Here is an 18,267-nt window from a genome sequence, read left to right as displayed (position 1 = left end):
CCCTCCTCCCTGGGCCCTCTTCAGGGTCCCACCCAGAAGGGATCAGGGCACCCCACACGCACCAGTCTTTGACTTCCTGCCGCAGTCTCACTATGCCTGCCGCGTCCCCCAGAGGCCCGGCCCACACTGCCCACCCGCCCGCCCGCGTGGCAGGAGCCTGGCAGTGGGGCCTGCGGCAGCCGTTTCTAGGCCAACAACCAGCCCGTTGGTCTCACCAGCAGCCCAGTTAGCGCAGCTAATTTCAGCACGGTGTCTGGTGTCCCAGGACCTGCTCTGGGTGCCTGCAAGGTGGCGGTCAGCTAGAGGACGAGCTGTTACTGCTTCCCCCTGCGCAGCATCCCAGGAAGGTGAGAAATGCGGGTCCTTACAGGCGTGAGAGCAGACTTGCGCCACCGGTTCCACCACATGAACTCGTGGCCTCTGTGACGTGGGGCTGCGGTCAGCGCGAGGACCACCCTCGCCCGGCAGCAGGTGTGGCCGGCGCCCAGAGGCCAGAGACAGCACAGCAGTGATGTTCAGGGAGGGCCTGTGCCCCCCGCAGCTGCCACCTGTAGGCCTGGCTCCCACCGTCCTGACGACGACCCACGCTGCTGCCTAGCTGCGCCCAGGTGCCCCTGCCGTGTACTTCCTGCGTCGGTCGCAGCTGTGACCACAGCGGACCCGGGTCACAGCAGGGCTTCCCCCAGTGGACTCTCCAGAAGCTGTCTGGTGCGGGTGCCCTGTTCTGTCTGTGCAGCCTGGAGAGAAGACATGACTGTGTGGCAGGATCTGTCCGGCCCGGGGGTCAGTCCAAACCTGGAACCAGTCCCGAGGGCCGACATAATGCCGTGCCCTTGGCTGCCCACCCCGTGTGAGCAGCACCATGGGCCACAGGAGAGCCCTGGGCAGCAGGAGCAAAATAGTATGCGGGGCCTCGCAGGTAGGTGAGCACAAATGGGCCTCAGCGGGGGGAGCAAGGCCAGCACTGCCGACCATCTGCCCTGGCAGGATGGCAGTGCCCTGGGATCTAAGCCCCCATCCCCCTAAATCCATAATAAAAATAATCCCGCATTTGCCTGATCTGCCCCAGTTCCAGAAGTGTCTCCTGATGTGTCATCGTGTTGATGCGTGACAGCAGTCCAGGGAGGCACAGCTGACCCCATTTCACAGAATTGCACCAGGGAGGGTTTGGGAGCCCAAGGGGGCAGGGGACACCCCATCCTGCCTTCTAGGTGAGGACACCTGACCGTTCATAGGCCCCCAGCCCAGAGCTCCTGCTAAGAGCCTGGTCCAGGCCTTTGCGAGGATCATGACTGGGAAGCTGGGCACTGCTGGTCCCTGCGGCTGCCGTTGCTGCCTGGGGGCCCCCCACCCAGGATGCAGCCTGGCGCCTGCGTCACTCAGTAGCCCCAGGGGCACAGTTCCCCTGGGAGCAGGACAGCAGGGCCTACCACACACACCCAGAGCATCACGGCTGAGGGGAATGTGGTCCCAGCCCCGACGGCACCTTCTGCCCTGAGGGGCAGAAGGCAGAGGGACTGTCTGCTTGGGCCCCATCGCGGGCCGGGTGAGGAGCCTGACAGAGAGGTGATGGGCCGCCTCCCTCCTCGGAGCCCCCAAAGCCACTCAGCCTGGGCTTGGGCACCCCCGAGCCAGACACCGCCTCCTGAGGCAGGACACTGCCAGGGCACCCCTGGGCCCACGAAGAGCAAGTCTGGCTGTCTCTGGCTTAGGGTAAACTGAAGTATGGACATACCTCCCCGCCCTCAGGGCAGCTATCCAGTCTACCCGCTGCTGGCCTGGGCATGGGGCACAGGCCCAGATGCCCTCAAGGGGACAGGCTCACTCCTGTGGGTGGCTCAGCTCCAGGGGAGGGCTGCCCACAGACCCTTCAGTTGGCACTGCTGAGACCTCAGAGGGGTACAGTGTCCTGGCCCTGTTACCCATACCTAGTCTATGATTCAGCCCATCAGGGGCACGGAGGGCTGTGGCACAATCTAATGGCTCTAAGTCTTTGGTGGCAGCACCACACGGCAGCCCAGGAGCCCACCCAGCCCTGTGGGAGACCACTGTCCAGGGCCAGAGCTGACCCACGTGGCCTACCCCTGCATCTCCCACCCCCAAGGGCTGGCAGACCATGTAGGGTCAGGCGCAGTCCCTGGAGGAGGAGGGGAGGCAATGGGGGCGGTGCCAGAGCCTGGCCCCCAGGTGGCAGGAGTGGGCGGGGCACCTGCCCAGGCTCTGCCCGCTTATGTGCCCGCTCATTCACTTGGTCTTCGCTGTCACTCACCATCACTTGGTCCTTGTCACTTGGCCCTTGCTGGCACCGTCCAAGGTAGGTCTGATCAACTGGCCCCCTGTGCAGAGCAGGAAACCGAGGCCGGGAGGGATTCTGGGACTCGCCCAAATCCCACCAGGCTGACCTGGACCATCCTAACCCCCAGATGCCCCTGCCTGTTGGTCTTATGGCCGAGGGCAGCTGCCCTGCGTGTCCCAGCAGGCCCGACCCCACCGGTGGGGAGAACCCCCTCGGTCTTCGGGAGGGCGGGGCGGGGGCGGGGGCGGAGCGGCCGAAGGGGAGGGGAGCCGCGTCCTGCGCCGTGCGCGCCGCCCGCAGTGCCCGCCGAGCGCCGAGCGCCGTGGCCGGGGGCGTCGCGGGGCGCGCGGGACGGGCAGCCGGCTCCGGCGGCGCTGCGCGCAGGTAGGGCAAGCAGGGCAGGCGGCGGGGGCGGCGGGCAGGGCCGCCGCCCCCGCCCCCGCCGCGGAGAGCCCCCAACCACGTGGCTGTCCCGGCCAGGGGTGGGGATGCTGAACTTGGGGTCTCCGGGAGGGGAGCACCTGCATGCCCCCCATTGACTGCCCCCCCCCAAGAGGCAGACTCCCCTCCACCGGGGCTCTTATCCCTGGCTCCTGACTGACCCTCCCACGACGACTCCTAGTGCGGCTGTTCTGTCCCCAACCGACCAGGGCTGACCCCCCCCACCCCCACCCCCACAAGAGATCTTCCTGCCAGGAGTCCCCTCCACAGGCTGACGCAGACAGGGCCGCGCTCCTGTCAACCCCTGTCCACCCTCCCAAGGTCCAGGAAGCCTGGCTCTCAGCCTCAGTGATGGGAGCAGGGCCTGGGGCCCAGTGAGGGACTCCCTGGGCCCCTGGAGTGGGCTGAGGTGGGGGAGGAGGCAGGAAGCAACCTGCTCTGCCAGGCTGGTGCACGGCAGAAACTGGGCCAGATGGCTTGTGGAGGGTGCTGGGGGCAGCAGCCCTGGGCCCAAAGAGGCTGCAGCCCCTCCCCAGTCCCAGACCTGCTGTGCAGCCTGGGACCCCAAGGTCCTCAGCACCTCCTCTCTGCAGCCTCTAGGCAGAGATGCAAATTGCAGCCAAATCCTCCTGGCTCTGGGATTAACTTCCTCTGGGTAGGCTTCCCCATGCAAAGCATTAGAAAGGAACTGGAAGGAAGCCAAGCAGGGCCCCACCCCTTACATGATGATGGTCTGGGTCACCCACTCTGCAACCAGGGTGGCAAGTGGGCCTGGGAGTCGGGAGGGCGGGCTTCTGGGAACCCACTTGTGCCGTGTGCCTGGCCCTGCTGTCGCCACAACATTGCCCCTTTCCTTCCCACCCAGGGACCGGGCCGTGGTAAGGCTTTGGTGGGGGTGGGAGGTAAGGGTGTGGAACTGAGTAAAAACTTTTCCCTGCGGCTAATTAGCCCCATGGGGGAGGGGCAGGCACATGGGGCCTCATTTGTGGGGCTTCAGCTCCAGGCCCTGCACCCTGTGGACCGTGTGGGTGCCTATGTGGACCTTGGGAAACCGGTGGTGAGGCCCCTGGGGACCTCCCAAGCCGCAGACTGGGTGTCACTGTACAAGGGTGGGCCTCCCTCCTTCCTTTGGGAGGGGGTGCCCTCAACCAGTGGGTAGGGCACATCTGGGGGTGACCGCCGGCTGGCGGGCCCCCTGGCTGTTGCTTCCTCTCGCGCCCTCCAGCCCCAGGCTGGCCACTTCCGAAGCTCCCGACGCCATGGAGGAGTGGGATGTGCCTCAGATGAAAAAAGAGGTAGAAAGCCTCAAGTACCAGCTGGCTTTCAAGAGGGAGATGTCGTCCAAGACCATCCCTGAGTAAGTCCCCAGGACCCCACGGAGCCCCGCCCACCCAGGGCTGCCGGCTCCCATCGGCATCTCATTTCCCTGCCCTGAGCGTTTTGCATGAGCCAGAACCACACCTCCACAGCCAGCCCTCGCCCTCGGGCACCCGCCTGCTCACCTCCCCCTCTCCACCCTGCCGCACACAGGCTCCTCAAGTGGATCGAGGATGGGATCCCCAAGGACCCGTTCCTGAACCCCGACCTGATGAAGAACAACCCGTGGGTGGAGAAGGGCAAGTGCGCCATCCTGTGAAGCACCCCCGCCCCAACTCTTGCCTCTTTGTAGGGAGAACACCTCGATAAAGGTGTGGCTTTTATAAAGACTCTTTGATGACGTCCGTGCTTTTGTACATTTTCTGATGGAGAAAAAGCAACAGCACAGCATCAAGCCTGGACCCTGGGGCGTCTGGTGGGGGGGTTCCAGGGCACCCAGCACGGGTCGAGGTGTCCGGCGCAGGCCCGCTACAGTAGGTCCCGGATGTGCAGGCTGCGCCGCACGGCATTGGAGACGCCCTCCTTGAAGCGAAACCAGACGTCACTCCTGCCCACCGCTGTGCCTATGCGCCACTCGGTCGCATCTGTGTCCGGGGCCACATCTCCTGTGGAGGACGTGTGGTTGCTACTCTGCCTTGCTCCGGCCCCTCCCTCCCTCCCCTCCCTCCCGCCACACACCTGCATTCAGGGCTGGCGCTCTCTTGATGACCACACGACCAAAGAAGTCTCTCTCGGGCTGAAGGAGGCAGGTTGGTCAGGGTCTCAGACTCCCTGCTGTGAGCAGAGGGCCCAGCGGCTGCGGGAGCAGACGCCCACCTCCCCTCCCAGTCTCCCTTCCCTTCAGCCCCTCAGAACCCGCATAGTGGCAGGAGGACACCGTGACCAGATCCAAACGGAGCCAAGTGGAACGCCCTACGCTGAGCAGCAGGGAACCACTGGCAGGCCCCCCAGGGCTGAGCACCAGCCCCATCCCTACCCGCCTGCCCCCCACCCCCACCCCCTGCACCTGTTCCTCCAGGGCCGCTTTCTTCAGGATGCGCTCCAGCCGCTGCTCCTCGTGGCTGCGTGAGGCGGGTGGCTGTGTCCCTTTCTCCCCAGCAACCCCCTGGGGACCCTCCTCTGCCTGCAAAAACAGGTGGCGAAGGCTGACTGCGCAGGGCCACTCCAGGGACAAGGTCCCTTCCAACAGCCCTGCCCTCCTAGGCCTGGCTCTGGCCCGAAGCCTGGGCAGGCTTACCTGGTGGCTGTCCCCAGCCCGGGCCAAGGCCTCTGCCCGCCGCATCTTCTCCATTTCAATCTCGTGGGCGATGAGCTGCTTGGCCTGGTAGGTGAGGGGCTTGCGGGCCGGCAGCTCAGGAAAGCGGCAGACCTCCTCCACATTCCTGCTCTCAGAGTTGGCACAGAGATGTACCTGGTCAGCAGAGACAGGCAGGGGCCACCTGCCACACCAGCCCCAGATGCCAGAATGTAAGAGCTGCAGGGTGGGCCCGGTCCTGGCAACACAATGCCTGAACCCCACAGCAAGAGAAGATTACCTGCCCCAAACCTGTTTCCCCGACTACACGTGGGCACAAGAAGGGAACCCCTCCAGGGCCACAGGATGAAGAAATGAGACAAGGCAAGGCCTGGTCTCAAGTCTGGGGCTGAGTGCTTGGAACGGTCACCACTACTGCTTCCCTGTGACTGTGACAGAGGGAGACGTGCGGCTGGTGCCTCACTGGGTAGCAGGGCCCCGGGGACTATCTCGGGATGGGGAAGCCGAGCCCTGGGGAGCTCAAGGGCCCTCTGTGGGACACTGAGGCAGCGAGAGCCTCCGCAGTAAACCTCAGACCCCAGCGCTGTGCCTGACCTGGAACACCACGCCTCACGATCACATCTGGGCAAAGGCTAACCAGGAACCGAGCCCCTGCCGCTCCCCCACAGACGGCAACACCAACACACGCGTCGCCGAGACCACGCTTTCAGATTCCCGGCCCAGAGACCGCCACAGCACTTGGAGCCCAGCTTCCTGCCCCCGGCACCCCCGCCCCAGGTGCCGCACAGACTCACGGCTCTAGCCTGTAGACATAGTGCCCGTCGGGCATGCGCTCCTGGCGGTAGGTTAGGCTGTAGGCAAGCATGGTTCCCACAAGGCCGGCCAGCTGCTGTTTCTCACGAGTGCTGTACAGCTGTGTGCTCACCTGGGGACAGGGGCAGGGGCAAGGGCACGGACGCTGAGCACGGCCAGGGGCCCTCCCCTGTGGGCAGTCGCAACCCCGCCCTGGCTGAGGCACTCACAGGGCGCAGCTTGGGCGCCAGGATGTCCAGAAGCAGGCAGAGGACATCCAGGACGAGGGCCTGAGGTGCAGCTCGGCTGCGGGTAGCGGGCGTCAGGCCCGACACCAGCGTCTGGATGAGGTTCTGTGTCCTGCTTGTCCGGTTCTGGGCCTGGGGCAGAGAGTGAATGGGGCCTGGGTAACCCGGCGTCTCTGGGCCGGCCCTGAGCCCCGGGCTGGGTGCAGGGGCACACCTCCTGCTGGCTGCTGGGGAAGGCGATCCTCGGCACGTGGCTGGAGGCGAAGAGCAGGTGGAAGGCTGCCGGCAGGAAGGGCAGGTAGCGCAGCAACCGGAAGCTCTGGCCGTGGTGGGCGGCCCGGCTCAGCAGGTCGTCAAAGGCCAGCCAGTCGAGCGCTGCGCACACGGCACCCAGGCTGGAGTCCCGAAGCCGCAGGCGCAGGAAGTTGTCAAACAGGCCCTGGGGGTGAGCAGGTGGGTGGGCCCCGAACCCCTCCAGCCGCGGCCCCCAGCCCACCGTGTAAACACCACCCAACGGGAACCTCCACCTCCCACCGCCCTGCCAAATGCAGGGCCTCGGGACATCTGCAAACACCAGCAAGGGCCCGCCCCAAAACCCCAAAGACAGACCCAAGAAGGCCCAGCCTGCCACCCCGGTGTTCTGACCAAATCCCTGACAGACGCACCAAAGAACCCGACCTCCTCCCTAAAGGAAGTTCCGTCGGTCAGAATCAAGGGCATAGAAAAAGCCCCACTCTCGTTCCTTGCAAGAGTCGTCTCCTTGGGCTACGGCACGACCCCTCCCCGTAACGGTTTCCAGATTTACGGATCACCCAATAATCCAAAGCTGCTTAGTCAGGGAGGCAGCTTAGGCCAGGCTTCCCGGGGGTGGGGGGCACCTGTGCCACCCGCCCAAACCGGAACTCCACTCTGCCCGCTCCGCCCCACCCAGATGGATCCCGACCAGCAAATGGAGTGACCCCACCGCGCACCCGGCCCACCTCCCCACCCTGCCAGCCCACACGGGGCGTCCCCTCCTGGCACCAGCTAGTCCCTCCACCCAGGCCTCTGTCCATTTGCTGTCATCTCTGAGAGATCTCCCCGATGCCCCATGTCCACCACCCCTCGCACCTATCCTGTTTCCCTGACACCACCTGAGGTGTCTCCCACCCGCTGTCTGGGGACAGACACGCAGCCAGGTACTGAGCCACTGGGAGCCCCCAAAAACGTCCCAAGAGCATCATTACCTGGACCACCTTCTCATGCTCGCCTGCAGACGCAGCCACGTGCAGGATGTGGTAGAACCGCTGGGAAGTCGCGGTCAAAGGCACCTCGGCAGGACGGGGCCCCAGACCTGTGGGCCCATCGCCAAGCAGGAGCGTGTGCGGGATCAGGGCCAGGTTCTGGCCCCAGCGTTGCCTGCAGAGGGGTGCCGAGGCTGGAACGGAGCCCCGCCTCTTTATCGCTCTCAGTGGCACCTTGCCACCCAAAGCGGCCTGAGGGTCTGCTCTACTGGTCCTTAACGGGATGGCGGGGAGGCCAAGTGCCCCCAGGGCCTGGGCAGCATTCGGTCTCTGCTGGAGGCAGGGCTGGCCGGCCTGCTTACCTCTGCGCCCGGGGCAGCTGGAAGACCTCCTGCCACACGGAGAAGAGCCCCTTGCGCTGGTCCTTGAGACCCACGCGAGTGGTCTGCACGACCTGCACGCTCAGCTGTCGCCGGCCCCGCCCGTGCAGGAACTGGACACAGGGTGTGCGGGGCAGTGAGAGGCGGCTGAGCCCTGCCTCCCCCGGCCGCAGCCCCTGCCCCACCTGCCCACCTGCCCACCTGCAGGGTGTTGATGCAGGCGCGGATGTCGTTGTCCGTCTTCTCGCAGAGAGCCGCCAGCGCACCCGGGTCGGCCTGCATGCCCCGCCCCAGGGAGATCTGCAGGGAGGCGGGAGGGTGGGCGCTCTCCCCCCCAGAAACCCACCCCAAGGCCACCTCTTCCCGAGAACACAGGTGAACGCAGGGGAACAACAGCTACAGACTCTGGGGCCCGGCCTCGCTCTGTGCTCGAACCATCTACTGCCAGAGGGCAAACTGGTCCAGTCACCCCCATGCCCAGGGGTCAGCTAGGGGATGGGGCCTGGATGCGAGAGGGGACCAGGACAGGCGCGGCGTCCCCCCACCCCATAGCTGGCCACATGGCCCCCCGGTTGCGTATTCCCCACCACGGCCCTCACCCACCTCTTGTAGCCGCTGCACGAGCCTGGAAGACAGTGTGGGCGGAAAGTGGAGAAGAAAGGCCTGCTGCCTCAGCTGCCGCAAGGAGGGCACAAACCTGTAGGGGGCAGACACGGGCACACACCCGCCCCCAAGGGCAAAGGCGGGGGGGGGGGGGGGGGGGGGGGGTGCGGCACCCTCCCAGGGGCCCTCTGCTCTCCCCCACTCACTGGTCATTGCAAATGCAGATGACGGGCCTCATCAGGAGTCCCCCCTCAGCCCGGCGTCGCCGTCCCCCACTTGTGGGAACAGCCGGACCCCCAGACTCTGCTTCTTGCGGGCCCTTGCGATCCAGGATGCTCAGAAGAACGTTGACAGCGGCCTGGGGTATGGGCGGAGGACACGGTGAGCCCTAGCCCGTCGCCGGCCCACCTGCCCACCCACTGGGGCGCCCAGGAGGCCCACCACAGGGGCCCCGTCGATCTCATCGATGACCAGACAGTTGGGTTTCCCGCCAGCACCCAGCACCGACTCCATCTGCGTGGCCGCCTCGATGCACGTGCGGAAGGCCTCAGGGCTGCGGTCGTCACTGGAACCAGTGAGGCCAGAGGTGGGGCCATCAGGGGAGCGATCGGGGTCCCTGGCAGCACAGGCTCCCAGGACTGGGCCACCAGGCCTACAGCTAGAGGCTACCCTGTGACAGGACCACCCCGCGTCCCAGCGAGCCCTGACAAAGCACGAACTCCACCGCCCAAGACCCCGGGACCAAGCCCCACCTCTGGCCCACCACGGTTTCGGGGGAGTCAGAACAGACCGGAGGCCTGGCACGTACCTCGCATTCAACTCCACCACGCAGTAACCAGCTTGCCGCGCAATCACGTGAGCCAGGGTGGTCTTGCCCAGCCCCGGGGGGCCACACAGCAGCGCCACCTGCGGCGGAGACAGGCCGGATGAAGACAGGCTACCACCCGTACCGCCGCGGAACCCCCGCCCCGCCCCCGAGGCTGAAACTCCCGTCCCGTGAGGCTCACTCCTAAGGGATGTGCCCCAAGCCCACGGTGGCGAGCACACAAGCACAGACCACACTCAGCGCGCTTGGCTTCCCGCCTACCGCTTCAGAGTCGGAGACAGCGCCGCCCGAGACCAGCAGTGAGGAGATCGGACAGGGACACAGACGCTGCTAGTGCAACTGACCCCCAGAAACCACCCGCCGTCGCCGTGAGCGTCCTGGAAAGGTACGCGGTCCTCCGAAAGGCAGACTTCGGCCGGGTCTTTTTTTTTTTTTTTTTTAATTTTTTTTTCAACGTTTTTTATTTATTTTTGGGACAGAGAGAGACAGAGCATGAACGGGGGAGGGGCAGAGAGAGAGGGAGACACAGAATCGGAAACAGGCTCCAGGCTCTGAGCCATCAGCCCAGAGCCTGACGTGGGGCTCGAACTCACGGACCGCGAGATCGTGACCTGGCTGAAGTCGGACGCTTAACCGACTGCGCCACCCAGGCGCCCCTCGGCCGGGTCTTTAAAGCACGCTCAAATTCCAACTCACGGCGCCGACGTTCCGTGCCAACAGCCTGGCGCTATGACGCCCTCAGCCACGGAGACAGAGGCCCCCAGAGGCCGCACGCGCGCTGGCCACCCGAGAGCACAGCCCCCGGGCTCAGACACGTGTGTGGCACGGCCAGGTGGGGCTCACCTTCTGCCGGGGCCGCCGGCTCGGGTCCAGGTCAGCCTCCAGCATGTCCTCTAGCACCTGCTCGTGGCTTTTCCATTTGCCGGAGGTCGTGGCCTCCTTGCCACCGCGGGCCAGCTCTAGACCGGGTCTGGGCCTCCTCGCAGGCCTCTCTCGGCCGAACACCACCAGGTCCCACAGCTTCAGCCACTTGAGGAGGCAGCGGTTAGTGAACTGCGGGACGGGAAGCGTGGCCTGGAGGAACCGCCAGCGCCAAGGACTCCCCGTGCCCGCCCTTCACGTCAGCCTGCGGTCCCAAGCCCCGAGAGACACACGGGAATGTGGAAGCTAAGGAACAGGTCACCCTGCCGGTGAGTGACAGAGCGAGGCACACACCAGGACCTCCATCCCTACCACCTAACTCCCTCAGGAGACCCCACTGTCCCGCGTGTTCCAGCATCAGCTGCCGGGACAGTGGGGAAGGAAACAGGCTGCAGGCAGGGGGAGCCCTGGACCCCCAGCCCAGGTCGCAGGGGACCTCCAGAACGCCAGCCCCATGCTGGCCTCAGCTTCCCCACATACAGCTCCAAAGCGCAAATCCAAACCCTCTCCGCCCTCCCAAGGTCCTTCAAGCTGACAAGACCAACTCTAGGGCAACAAAGAAATCAGTCACGCTTGAACGGGAACAAGAGAGCGAGGTCTCACGTCATCGCTAAGAAGCTCCGTGTAGCACCGGGGTGCGAACTCATCCACCCAGAGGCAGTGCTGGGAGTCGTCTTGGCTGTCAGCCAGCTCTTCCTCAGGGGCCCCCGAAGTCTGGACCTCCTCTCCCACCTCCTCAGAGCTGAGGCTGGAGAACATCATGCCCTGAGCTGCCGGGCGAGTAGAGGGACTGCACACCCCCCGCCGACTACAGGCTGGAGATCAGCAGTCCAAGAGCCGGTAAGGGTCCCAGGGCTGGAAGGGCCCACCGTGTCACCTGCGAAGCGTGTCTGAGAGCTGACGGGCCTCCTCAAGCAGTTGCTGCCTCCGCTGTGCAAACAGCAGAGACGGGATCAGCATGTCTCCAGCATGCAGTCACCCCAGAGCTACCCTTCTCCTGACAAATCCCACCTCACTGTCGACCTGCTCCTTCAGGGACGCGAAGGACACACCCAACAGGTCCAGCTGGCCACGGCCTCGCCACCAGATATCAAGGAAAGGGTTCTGCATGGAAACGAGGACACCATTTGTCATCTCTCAGAACACAACCACCCACAGACCCTCTCTCGTCAGTGCTCAAGGACCCAGGTGGCGTTTTCTACTGACAACAGACCAACGCAAGGACAAACCGCATCTCCAAACAAAAATCCTAAAGAGAAAATGCACTGGGATGGAGATAGCTTTAAAAAAAAAGGTAAAGGTTAAAACATCAGAGAAAGGGAAAAGAGACACCACAGGAAGGGGACAGTGAAACAGGCCCTCACAGGTGGATGACCGCAGGTCACATGAACTTCCTGAGGGGTCCCCAGGGTCTGAGGATTGATATGATGTCTAGGACCCTTTCCTGGACAGCACCGAGCCCGCCAACCCTACGGGAAGGCTGTTGCCAGCCTCTCACCCCCACTTGTGGCCACACAACACTCACCTGCACCCCTGTGCCCACGGGGTCACCCCGCAGCACCAGAAAAGCCCGGCAGCCACCAGTGGAGGTCACACTGACATAGTCCTCCAGGACAGGGGGCCGCCTCAGGACAGGATTTCGAGCTGCTGGAGAGGCCTGAAGGGGACCCACATCAGCACCAGCATCCAAGAGCCTAGGAAGGGACAGATGCTGACCTGGGGACACTCACCTCCTGTGACCATGGCAGGAGAAACTCAGATCCACTCTTGACTATACATTCCTCCCACACACACTCAGCCCCAAGCCTCCCAAAACCTGGGACCCTCCCAAAATCCCTGGGGCATCTGTGCCCCGAGCCACACACCCTTTGCCCCACAGTTCAGGGGGGATCTCCGGACTCGGTGGGGGGGTGATGTCCCCAGCAGGTGAGTCAGGAAGGGGCGGCTCTTCCATTTGCTCAGGTCTGAAGTTCAGCTTCTTCACGACTTCCAGCCTGAGCCGTTTGACCCTGGGGGCTGGGGAGAAAGTCGAAAGTTTCAGAAGCTCTTGCCAAGCCTCACACCCCACCCGTATGCCTTGGGGCTCTGAGGACATACTGGGGGGCAAGGCCCCGTCCCTGGGGTCATGATCGGCCAGCTGCCTCTTCCTGGCACTGCCTTTGTGGTTCCCTGGAGGTCCGCCTGGAGAGCGATGAGTGGCAGCGTCCCCTCCAGCAACGGCCTCCTCGAATGTCAGCCGGGACCGACACACTGCGGGCCAGGGACCCCTGGAGGGCGACGGGGTGGCTGTCCCTGCCGGGAGAGAAGGTTGACAGCAGCGGCGCCAGGTCAGCCTGTACAGGCAACAGCTCCCGCGGCCTGGGGCGCTGGAGGGCCCTTCTCGCTCCGATACGCCCCCGCCTGAGCTCGCTCCAGCCTCCGGGTCCCCCGCCGCCTCCCCTCCTCCGACCAGCCCTCCAGGACTAGGGGGACGAGGCCGAGGCGGGGCCCACGCCCACCTTCCAGTTCGGCCAACACCTCGAGCTCGGCCGCAAACTGGCTGTAGAAGTCGTCCTGGCCGCCCCCCAGCTCGCGCTCGGGGTCTCCCATGGCGCCCGCTCACGCTGCACCAACCCGCCGCTCCGAACCTCCCGCGCGGCCGCCGGTGCTGCGCGCCGTTCCCGCCCCTCGCGTCCCGGCGCCGCCAATCAATGGCCGGCGTGCCCGGCGGCTCTCGCCATTGGCCACCGGAAGGAGCGGGGCGGAGGCGGGGCTGCGCGCGCAGGCCGGGCGGGGCCGAGCCAGCGCCGTGGCCTCGGGCGCTCACCATTGGCCGGCACGCCCGCCCGTCTGCGACGAGGGCGGGGAGAGCGCCGGGCTGAGCAGACGCGCCGGAGTCGAAGCGTAGGTCCTGGGCGCTCACCATTGGCCCTCACGGCCGCCCGTCCGGGGCGTGCGCGGGGCGTGGGCGGGGCGTGGGCGGGGCGTGGGCAGGGCTGCGCGCTCCGGTAGGTCCCGTGAGGCGCGGCTGCGGGGTCGCTGGGCCGCCAGGTGCGGGGACGTGGTGCTGGAGCCGGCGCCCGGCAGCTGCCTCGCGGGCCGGGGCGGCGCGGCTAAGCTGCAGGTCGGTCCGATGTAGGGGCGGGGCAGGCTGCGGGAAGGGCTCCCAGAACCCGTAGGCCGGTGCCCATCAGACGCGGGGGTCGGGGGCTGCCGGGGAGGATTGTATCTGCTTCGGGGCGGGGGATGAGGGCGGAGATGGCCGCCCTCGCTGGGCGCCACGGCCGCCGGGGGGGGGGTGGGGGGTGGGGGGGGGGGCCCGGCAGCTCCTCTCTTGGCCCCTCCCCTCTCGGCAAGCGGCTCCGGTCGCGCGTTGGAGGACTGCCCCGGAGGGGTCCGCGGGGGTGGGCTGAGGCGCGAGACTGCTTCTTCCGGGCTCTGCGTTTGGGTCGGACAACCCCACAGTCAGAGCTGAGAAGTGAGAGTAGAAAGGGATCTAGTGCGTGCGGACGCCGCGTCAGTAGCTTCACGCCGGGGACCCTGGAGAACAGGGATGTACACGCCAATTGCGCAGGACGCTGACGTGCGCTGTACTTCCCGTGGACCCCCGTGCGTTGCAGGCGCCAGCATGGAAGCAGGCCCAGTAGAGAGCCTGTCGGTGGTGTACCAGAGCCAGGATTTCCTGGTGGTGAACAAGCACTGGGACCTGCGCATCGACAGTAGGATGTGGCGTGAGACCCCCACCCTCCAGAAGCAGCTGCGCCTCCGCTTCCCGGAGTTAGCGGACCCTGACACCTACTATGGGTTCAGGTGTGCAGAGGCCAGGCACTGGTGGCCCCCAGCGGCCTCTGCGGGAGGGAAGTGGCCACCCCCAGTCTAGCCACCCCTGATCCGCTGCCCCATGCCAGGTTCTGCCACCAGTTGGACTTCTCCACCAGCGGGGCCCTCTGTGTGGCCTTGAACAAGGCTGCAGCGGGCAGCGCTTACAAGTGCTTCAAGGAGCGCCGTGTCACCAAGGCTTACTTGGCTCTGGTAAGGCCTGACCAGTCTCCGAGGCAGGGGGTTCCCCAGAAGTGGTGGGTGGCCCCGAGGGCAGCTCGTGACCCTCTGCCTGGCAGGTACGGGGACACGTCCAGGAGAGCCGGATGACCATCAACTATGCCATCGGCAGGAACAGCACAGAGGGTCGGGCTCACACCATGTGCATCGAGGGTACACAGGGTACGCGGGCCAGGGGAGTGGGGTCTGTCAGGGGGACATCCCTGGGGACCAGTGGGAGGGGGAGGGTCATCCAGTGAGAAGCCTGAGCGGGCAGGGCCCGGGGAGACAGGTGAGCTGGGCTGGAGTGGATCGGGCCCTAGGCTGGTCCGGCCAACTTCACGCCCTGTTCTCCTCTTCACAGGCTGTGAGAACCCAAAGCCAAGTGTCACCGAGCTGGTGGTCTTGGAACATGGGCTGTACGCGGGCGACCCCGTCTCCAAAGTGCTGTTGCAGCCCCTCACGGGTACGTCTGGGGGCGGGGACCAGGAAGCTGTCCAGGCCCCTTTGCTGTCTGTTAACGATGTCCCTCGCGCCCCTGGCGTGGTCGATGTCTGGCACCCACGTCTCTTCACACAAGGTGCTGCAGTGTCCCTTCTGTTACGCATGAGATGAAACGGTGGCACAGGGGCAGAGTGGCCTGCCTGGGGCCGTTCCGCTATCTCAGCCCCACACGGGGTCTTGCTCCTGGACGTGAGGGCCTCTGGAAGGCCGGCAGGAGTTCTCCAGCGTGCCTGGCCCTGACCCTCCCGGCAGCGACTCTTGGAGTCGACCGCTTCTCTAAATCCCGATGTTCTCGTTTGTACCAGGAAACAGAGAGGTCTGCCGTTTTCAGGGGTTTCGTGGGGCTTCCAGACAGCGACAGGACAGGGCTGGGGCGATGTGGGGGGAGGGGAGGGGCACGGGATGCCCTCCCCACCCTACCTGTTCCCTCGGCACCCCCACAGGCCGGACGCACCAACTGCGCGTGCACTGCAGCGCCCTCAGTCACCCCGTCGTGGGGGACCTGACCTACGGGCAGGCGTCAGGCCGGGAAGACCAGCCCTTCCGCATGATGCTGCACGCGTTTTACCTGCGCATCCCCACCCACACCGAGTGTGTGGAGGCCTGCACGCCAGATCCCTTCGTGCCCACGCTCGATGCCTGCTGGAGCCCCCACACCCTGGTGCGGTCACTGGACCAGCTCGTCCAGGTCCTGAGGGCTGCTCCCGACCCTGAGCCTGCGGAAGGGAGCCCCGGACCTTGCCGCACTCCCACACCCTCCACCAGGCCCCCCGAGACAGAGGCACAGCGGGCGTCGTGCCTGCAGTGGCTGTCAGAGTGGACGCTGGAACCTGACAACTAAGGGCACCACGGTGGGTGGGAGCGCCAGCTGGGACCACTAGGGGTGGAGGCTTCAGGGGAGAACCCTAGGCCCGTCCCAAGTCGGGGGTGTCCCTGTGTGCGGCGCCCCTGCGGACAGGGACGGAATCCCCTGGCTGTGGCAGCTAGACCTGGAGAGGGGCCGCAAGGCCAGCAGGGGGAGCCAGGCCGCCACGATTCTGGAGGATGAGGCCTTCCTCCGAGCCCCCTCTCCCCCAGGGGAAACCAAGGCCTGCCTTCCTGGCTCCAAAGCTTCATCCCTCGCGGCTTGTTTTTGTAAATTTGCTCAAGGTCTCCCTGCAAGAGGCAGAGGCAAGAGCTGAGCCAGCCTCGAGTTGGGTCCCTCCGGGGCCTCAGAGCACCTGGTCCTCACCGTTCTCAGAGGTCCTGTGTTGGTCAGCCTAGCCTGGCTGGGCCTCCCCTCTTGCAGACCCTGACCCATCCTGCCCGTGATACTGCCTTGTGCCTTTGCTTCTACCAGACTCTGCCCCTGGGCCCCCTCCTACCCAGATGGCTTGTGGGGAGGGTCTGAGCCACGCCTCTCGACCCTCTCACAATGCCTAGGCAGCCAGCAGTCCCGGATTTGGGCTTGGGAGTGAGGACGACCAGCCCCCATCCCCGGTAACAGCCCCGTCAGCCTACTTGCAGCTGAGCGTCAGGGACTCAATAAATACTCAGTGACTGACCCCGTGAGCGATCGTGAATCTGTCCGACGTGGGGGACTTGGGGGTCCCGGATCCCTGCCCTCTTCCCTGCATGGGGCAGACCTCTGCCCTAGGCCCCCCCAGCAGGACCCAGGATGGACCTCATGGTCCCGGCCGCTGACCTGTCCTCCCCCACCGTGCAGTGAGCACCCCACAGCCCTGGTGTGAGGGCCGGGCTCTGGGTAGAGGACCGAAACTGGGTCAGTCCTGTTCCTGGAGATCCCCATTTCTGGCCAAAAACATCGCAGCATGCATCTGTTCTCACCGGTTCTTCCTAGAGCTGTGGTCTCCACGTCCGCCTTAGGGCCCTTCACCGTCTCAGAGGGCCAGCCAGTCTCCAGGGTCGGGGAGAGCAGGAGGCAGGTGTGACCAGCCGCAGAACACTTGTCTGGACACACTGGCCTGGGGGGGCCCACGGGCTGGGCCTACAGAGCCAACAACAGAGAAGTCAGAGGGCTGGGTATACCTCGTAGTCCCCAAGGTAGGAAGGCATGAGGCTAAGGCACACAGGAGTAGGCACCGTCCTGGGGAACGTTCTCCGTGTGCTGCTGCTCCCCGTAAAAGATCTCCTTGGTGCCTTGAATCCCCCCGGGATCCAGAAAGCCACCCACAGGCCAGGTCTGGACCTTGCTTCCTACGGGTAGGCTGGGAGGTTGTCTCCCACCACCCTGTGGGCCTCTAGGCTGAGACTGCAGAGGCCAGACACAGGCGCACACGGCCCGTCTGTGTCCCCCCCCCCGCCCCGCCCCGGCCATGGGTGGGCAGAGCTGGAGGGTGTGGGGATCGTGCAGGTGCCTCTGGGCAAGGGGGAAAAGGAGAGCTTCCTTAGCAAGAGTGGCAGGACAGGCACTGCTGGTGGGGCCAGAGCATGGGCAGGTCCCCACTGGGGAGCTGCGTGTGCTGGTGGGGCCCAGCCCCCAGCCATGCGGAAGGGCAGCTGGACTTCGGTGAGGCCTGTCCACAGCAGGGGAGGGGGGAGCTGTCTTCAGCCGGTCCCTCTAGCTGTTGGCGCCTTAGGCCCTGGGTCAACACGCCTGCTTGGCGGTGAGGCTGGCTCTCTGGGCACGTGTGGCTCTCCTTGTGGTGCTGATGACAGTAGTTCGGTGGCTGACCCAGCACCATGGGGTTCCAGGCCCCCGTATCCCCCGGGCCCTGCCCCCCTCAGCTGGGGATAAGCCTCCACGGCACCTCCCACTCTACCTCAGGGGACCCATCCTGGGCCCCAGAGCGTGTGCACCACAACTCTTTGCCATTGAGGACACCTGTCTGCTGCCTTCATCCCCTCCCCGCCTCACAGCACGCACACTTACTGACACACACGCTCACGGGGCAGAAAGTGCCGCATGCGTCGCTGAACCCAGGTGCCACACTGGATCCACGTGTGCCTGACGTCCCTGTGGGGAACACATCTATCATTCGCATAGTTGTGGCCGCCCCCAGGCACACGCGTGTGCACAAGGACAGCAGCACACACGACAGCTGCAGACACGCACGTGTACGAATACACACGTGACCCCCCAGGGAACAGACACATTCCCCAGTGGGCAGGGGTGTGCGTTGGGCGGCTGCCAACCGTGAGCTCAGTCTGTCGCTCCGCCGGGGCCGGAGGGCAGGTGTCTGCTGTGCTCAAGTTCCCCCGGGGCGGACACGGCACCGTCACCTGGCACAGCCCTGGTCTCTCCCCTGCACATCTGCCAGGTAGGCATCGCTGCAGGACTGGGTGGCCAGGCAGGCAGGGTGTCAGGCGAGGCATGGAGCCGAGCAGGGACACAGGTGCCCACCCCCTGCACCAGCCCTGTGCCCCAGGGCTCAGCTGCAGGGT

General features: G+C 65.5%; 3 protein-coding genes and 1 long non-coding RNA gene across 7 annotated transcripts; 2 read left to right on the top strand and 2 right to left on the bottom strand.

The window, feature by feature from the left end:
• The first annotated feature begins 2,187 nt into the window (after positions 1-2,187).
• On the top strand, positions 2,188-4,458 carry GNG13 (G protein subunit gamma 13). Of its 2 annotated transcripts, none has more exons than XM_019437345.2 (3): positions 2,188-2,314; positions 3,963-4,094; positions 4,268-4,458. In XM_019437345.2, the coding sequence occupies exons 2-3, from the start codon at positions 3,997-3,999 to the stop codon at positions 4,371-4,373; spliced, it is 204 nt and encodes a 67-aa protein (XP_019292890.1). In that variant the 5' UTR covers positions 2,188-2,314; positions 3,963-3,996; the 3' UTR covers positions 4,374-4,458. The 2 variants fall into 2 exon arrangements, with proteins under 2 accessions (XP_019292890.1, XP_053749948.1); XM_053893973.1 differs by lacking the exon at positions 2,188-2,314 and adding an exon at positions 2,558-2,680.
• Positions 4,429-13,014, bottom strand: CHTF18 (chromosome transmission fidelity factor 18). 3 transcript variants are annotated; one of them, XM_019437341.2, is made up of 22 exons: positions 12,861-13,014; positions 12,460-12,654; positions 12,228-12,378; positions 11,888-12,056; positions 11,374-11,466; positions 11,240-11,292; positions 10,966-11,110; positions 10,285-10,494; positions 9,424-9,521; positions 9,057-9,180; positions 8,822-8,973; positions 8,616-8,709; positions 8,214-8,312; positions 7,995-8,125; positions 7,636-7,807; positions 6,624-6,848; positions 6,392-6,541; positions 6,164-6,294; positions 5,352-5,496; positions 5,121-5,237; positions 4,793-4,850; positions 4,429-4,719 (listed from the first exon to the last, which is right to left on the bottom strand). In XM_019437341.2, exons 1-22 carry the CDS (start codon positions 12,949-12,951, stop codon positions 4,583-4,585), a joined length of 2,940 nt encoding a protein of 979 aa, XP_019292886.2. In that variant the 5' UTR covers positions 12,952-13,014; the 3' UTR covers positions 4,429-4,582. The 3 variants fall into 3 exon arrangements, 2 of the variants coding, with proteins under 2 accessions (XP_019292886.2, XP_019292887.2); XM_019437342.2 differs by having other exon boundaries at positions 12,460-12,543; XR_002076721.2 differs by having other exon boundaries at positions 4,664-4,719; positions 5,352-5,525.
• Positions 13,015-13,350: 336 nt separating this feature from the next.
• RPUSD1 (RNA pseudouridine synthase domain containing 1) lies at positions 13,351-16,427 on the top strand. The gene is made up of 6 exons (XM_053893975.1): positions 13,351-13,465; positions 13,962-14,151; positions 14,250-14,373; positions 14,460-14,562; positions 14,744-14,845; positions 15,327-16,427. The coding sequence occupies exons 2-6, from the start codon at positions 13,970-13,972 to the stop codon at positions 15,722-15,724; spliced, it is 909 nt and encodes a 302-aa protein (XP_053749950.1). The 5' UTR covers positions 13,351-13,465; positions 13,962-13,969; the 3' UTR covers positions 15,725-16,427.
• Positions 16,428-16,441: 14 nt separating this feature from the next.
• LOC128774722 (uncharacterized) lies at positions 16,442-17,840 on the bottom strand. Its single transcript, XR_008419140.1, has 2 exons — positions 17,756-17,840; positions 16,442-16,870 (listed from the first exon to the last, which is right to left on the bottom strand). It is a non-coding gene; the product is annotated as an uncharacterized LOC128774722 (long non-coding RNA).
• Positions 17,841-18,267: the final 427 nt, after the last annotated feature.

This window comes from Panthera pardus, unplaced genomic scaffold (assembly GCF_024362965.1).
Source record: "Panthera pardus isolate Hobbes unplaced genomic scaffold, ASM2436296v1 HiC_scaffold_4, whole genome shotgun sequence".
NCBI lineage: Eukaryota > Metazoa > Chordata > Mammalia > Carnivora > Felidae > Panthera > Panthera pardus.
The sequence above is the reverse complement of the archived record's forward strand: the minus strand, read 5'-3'. Positions and strand labels throughout refer to the sequence as shown.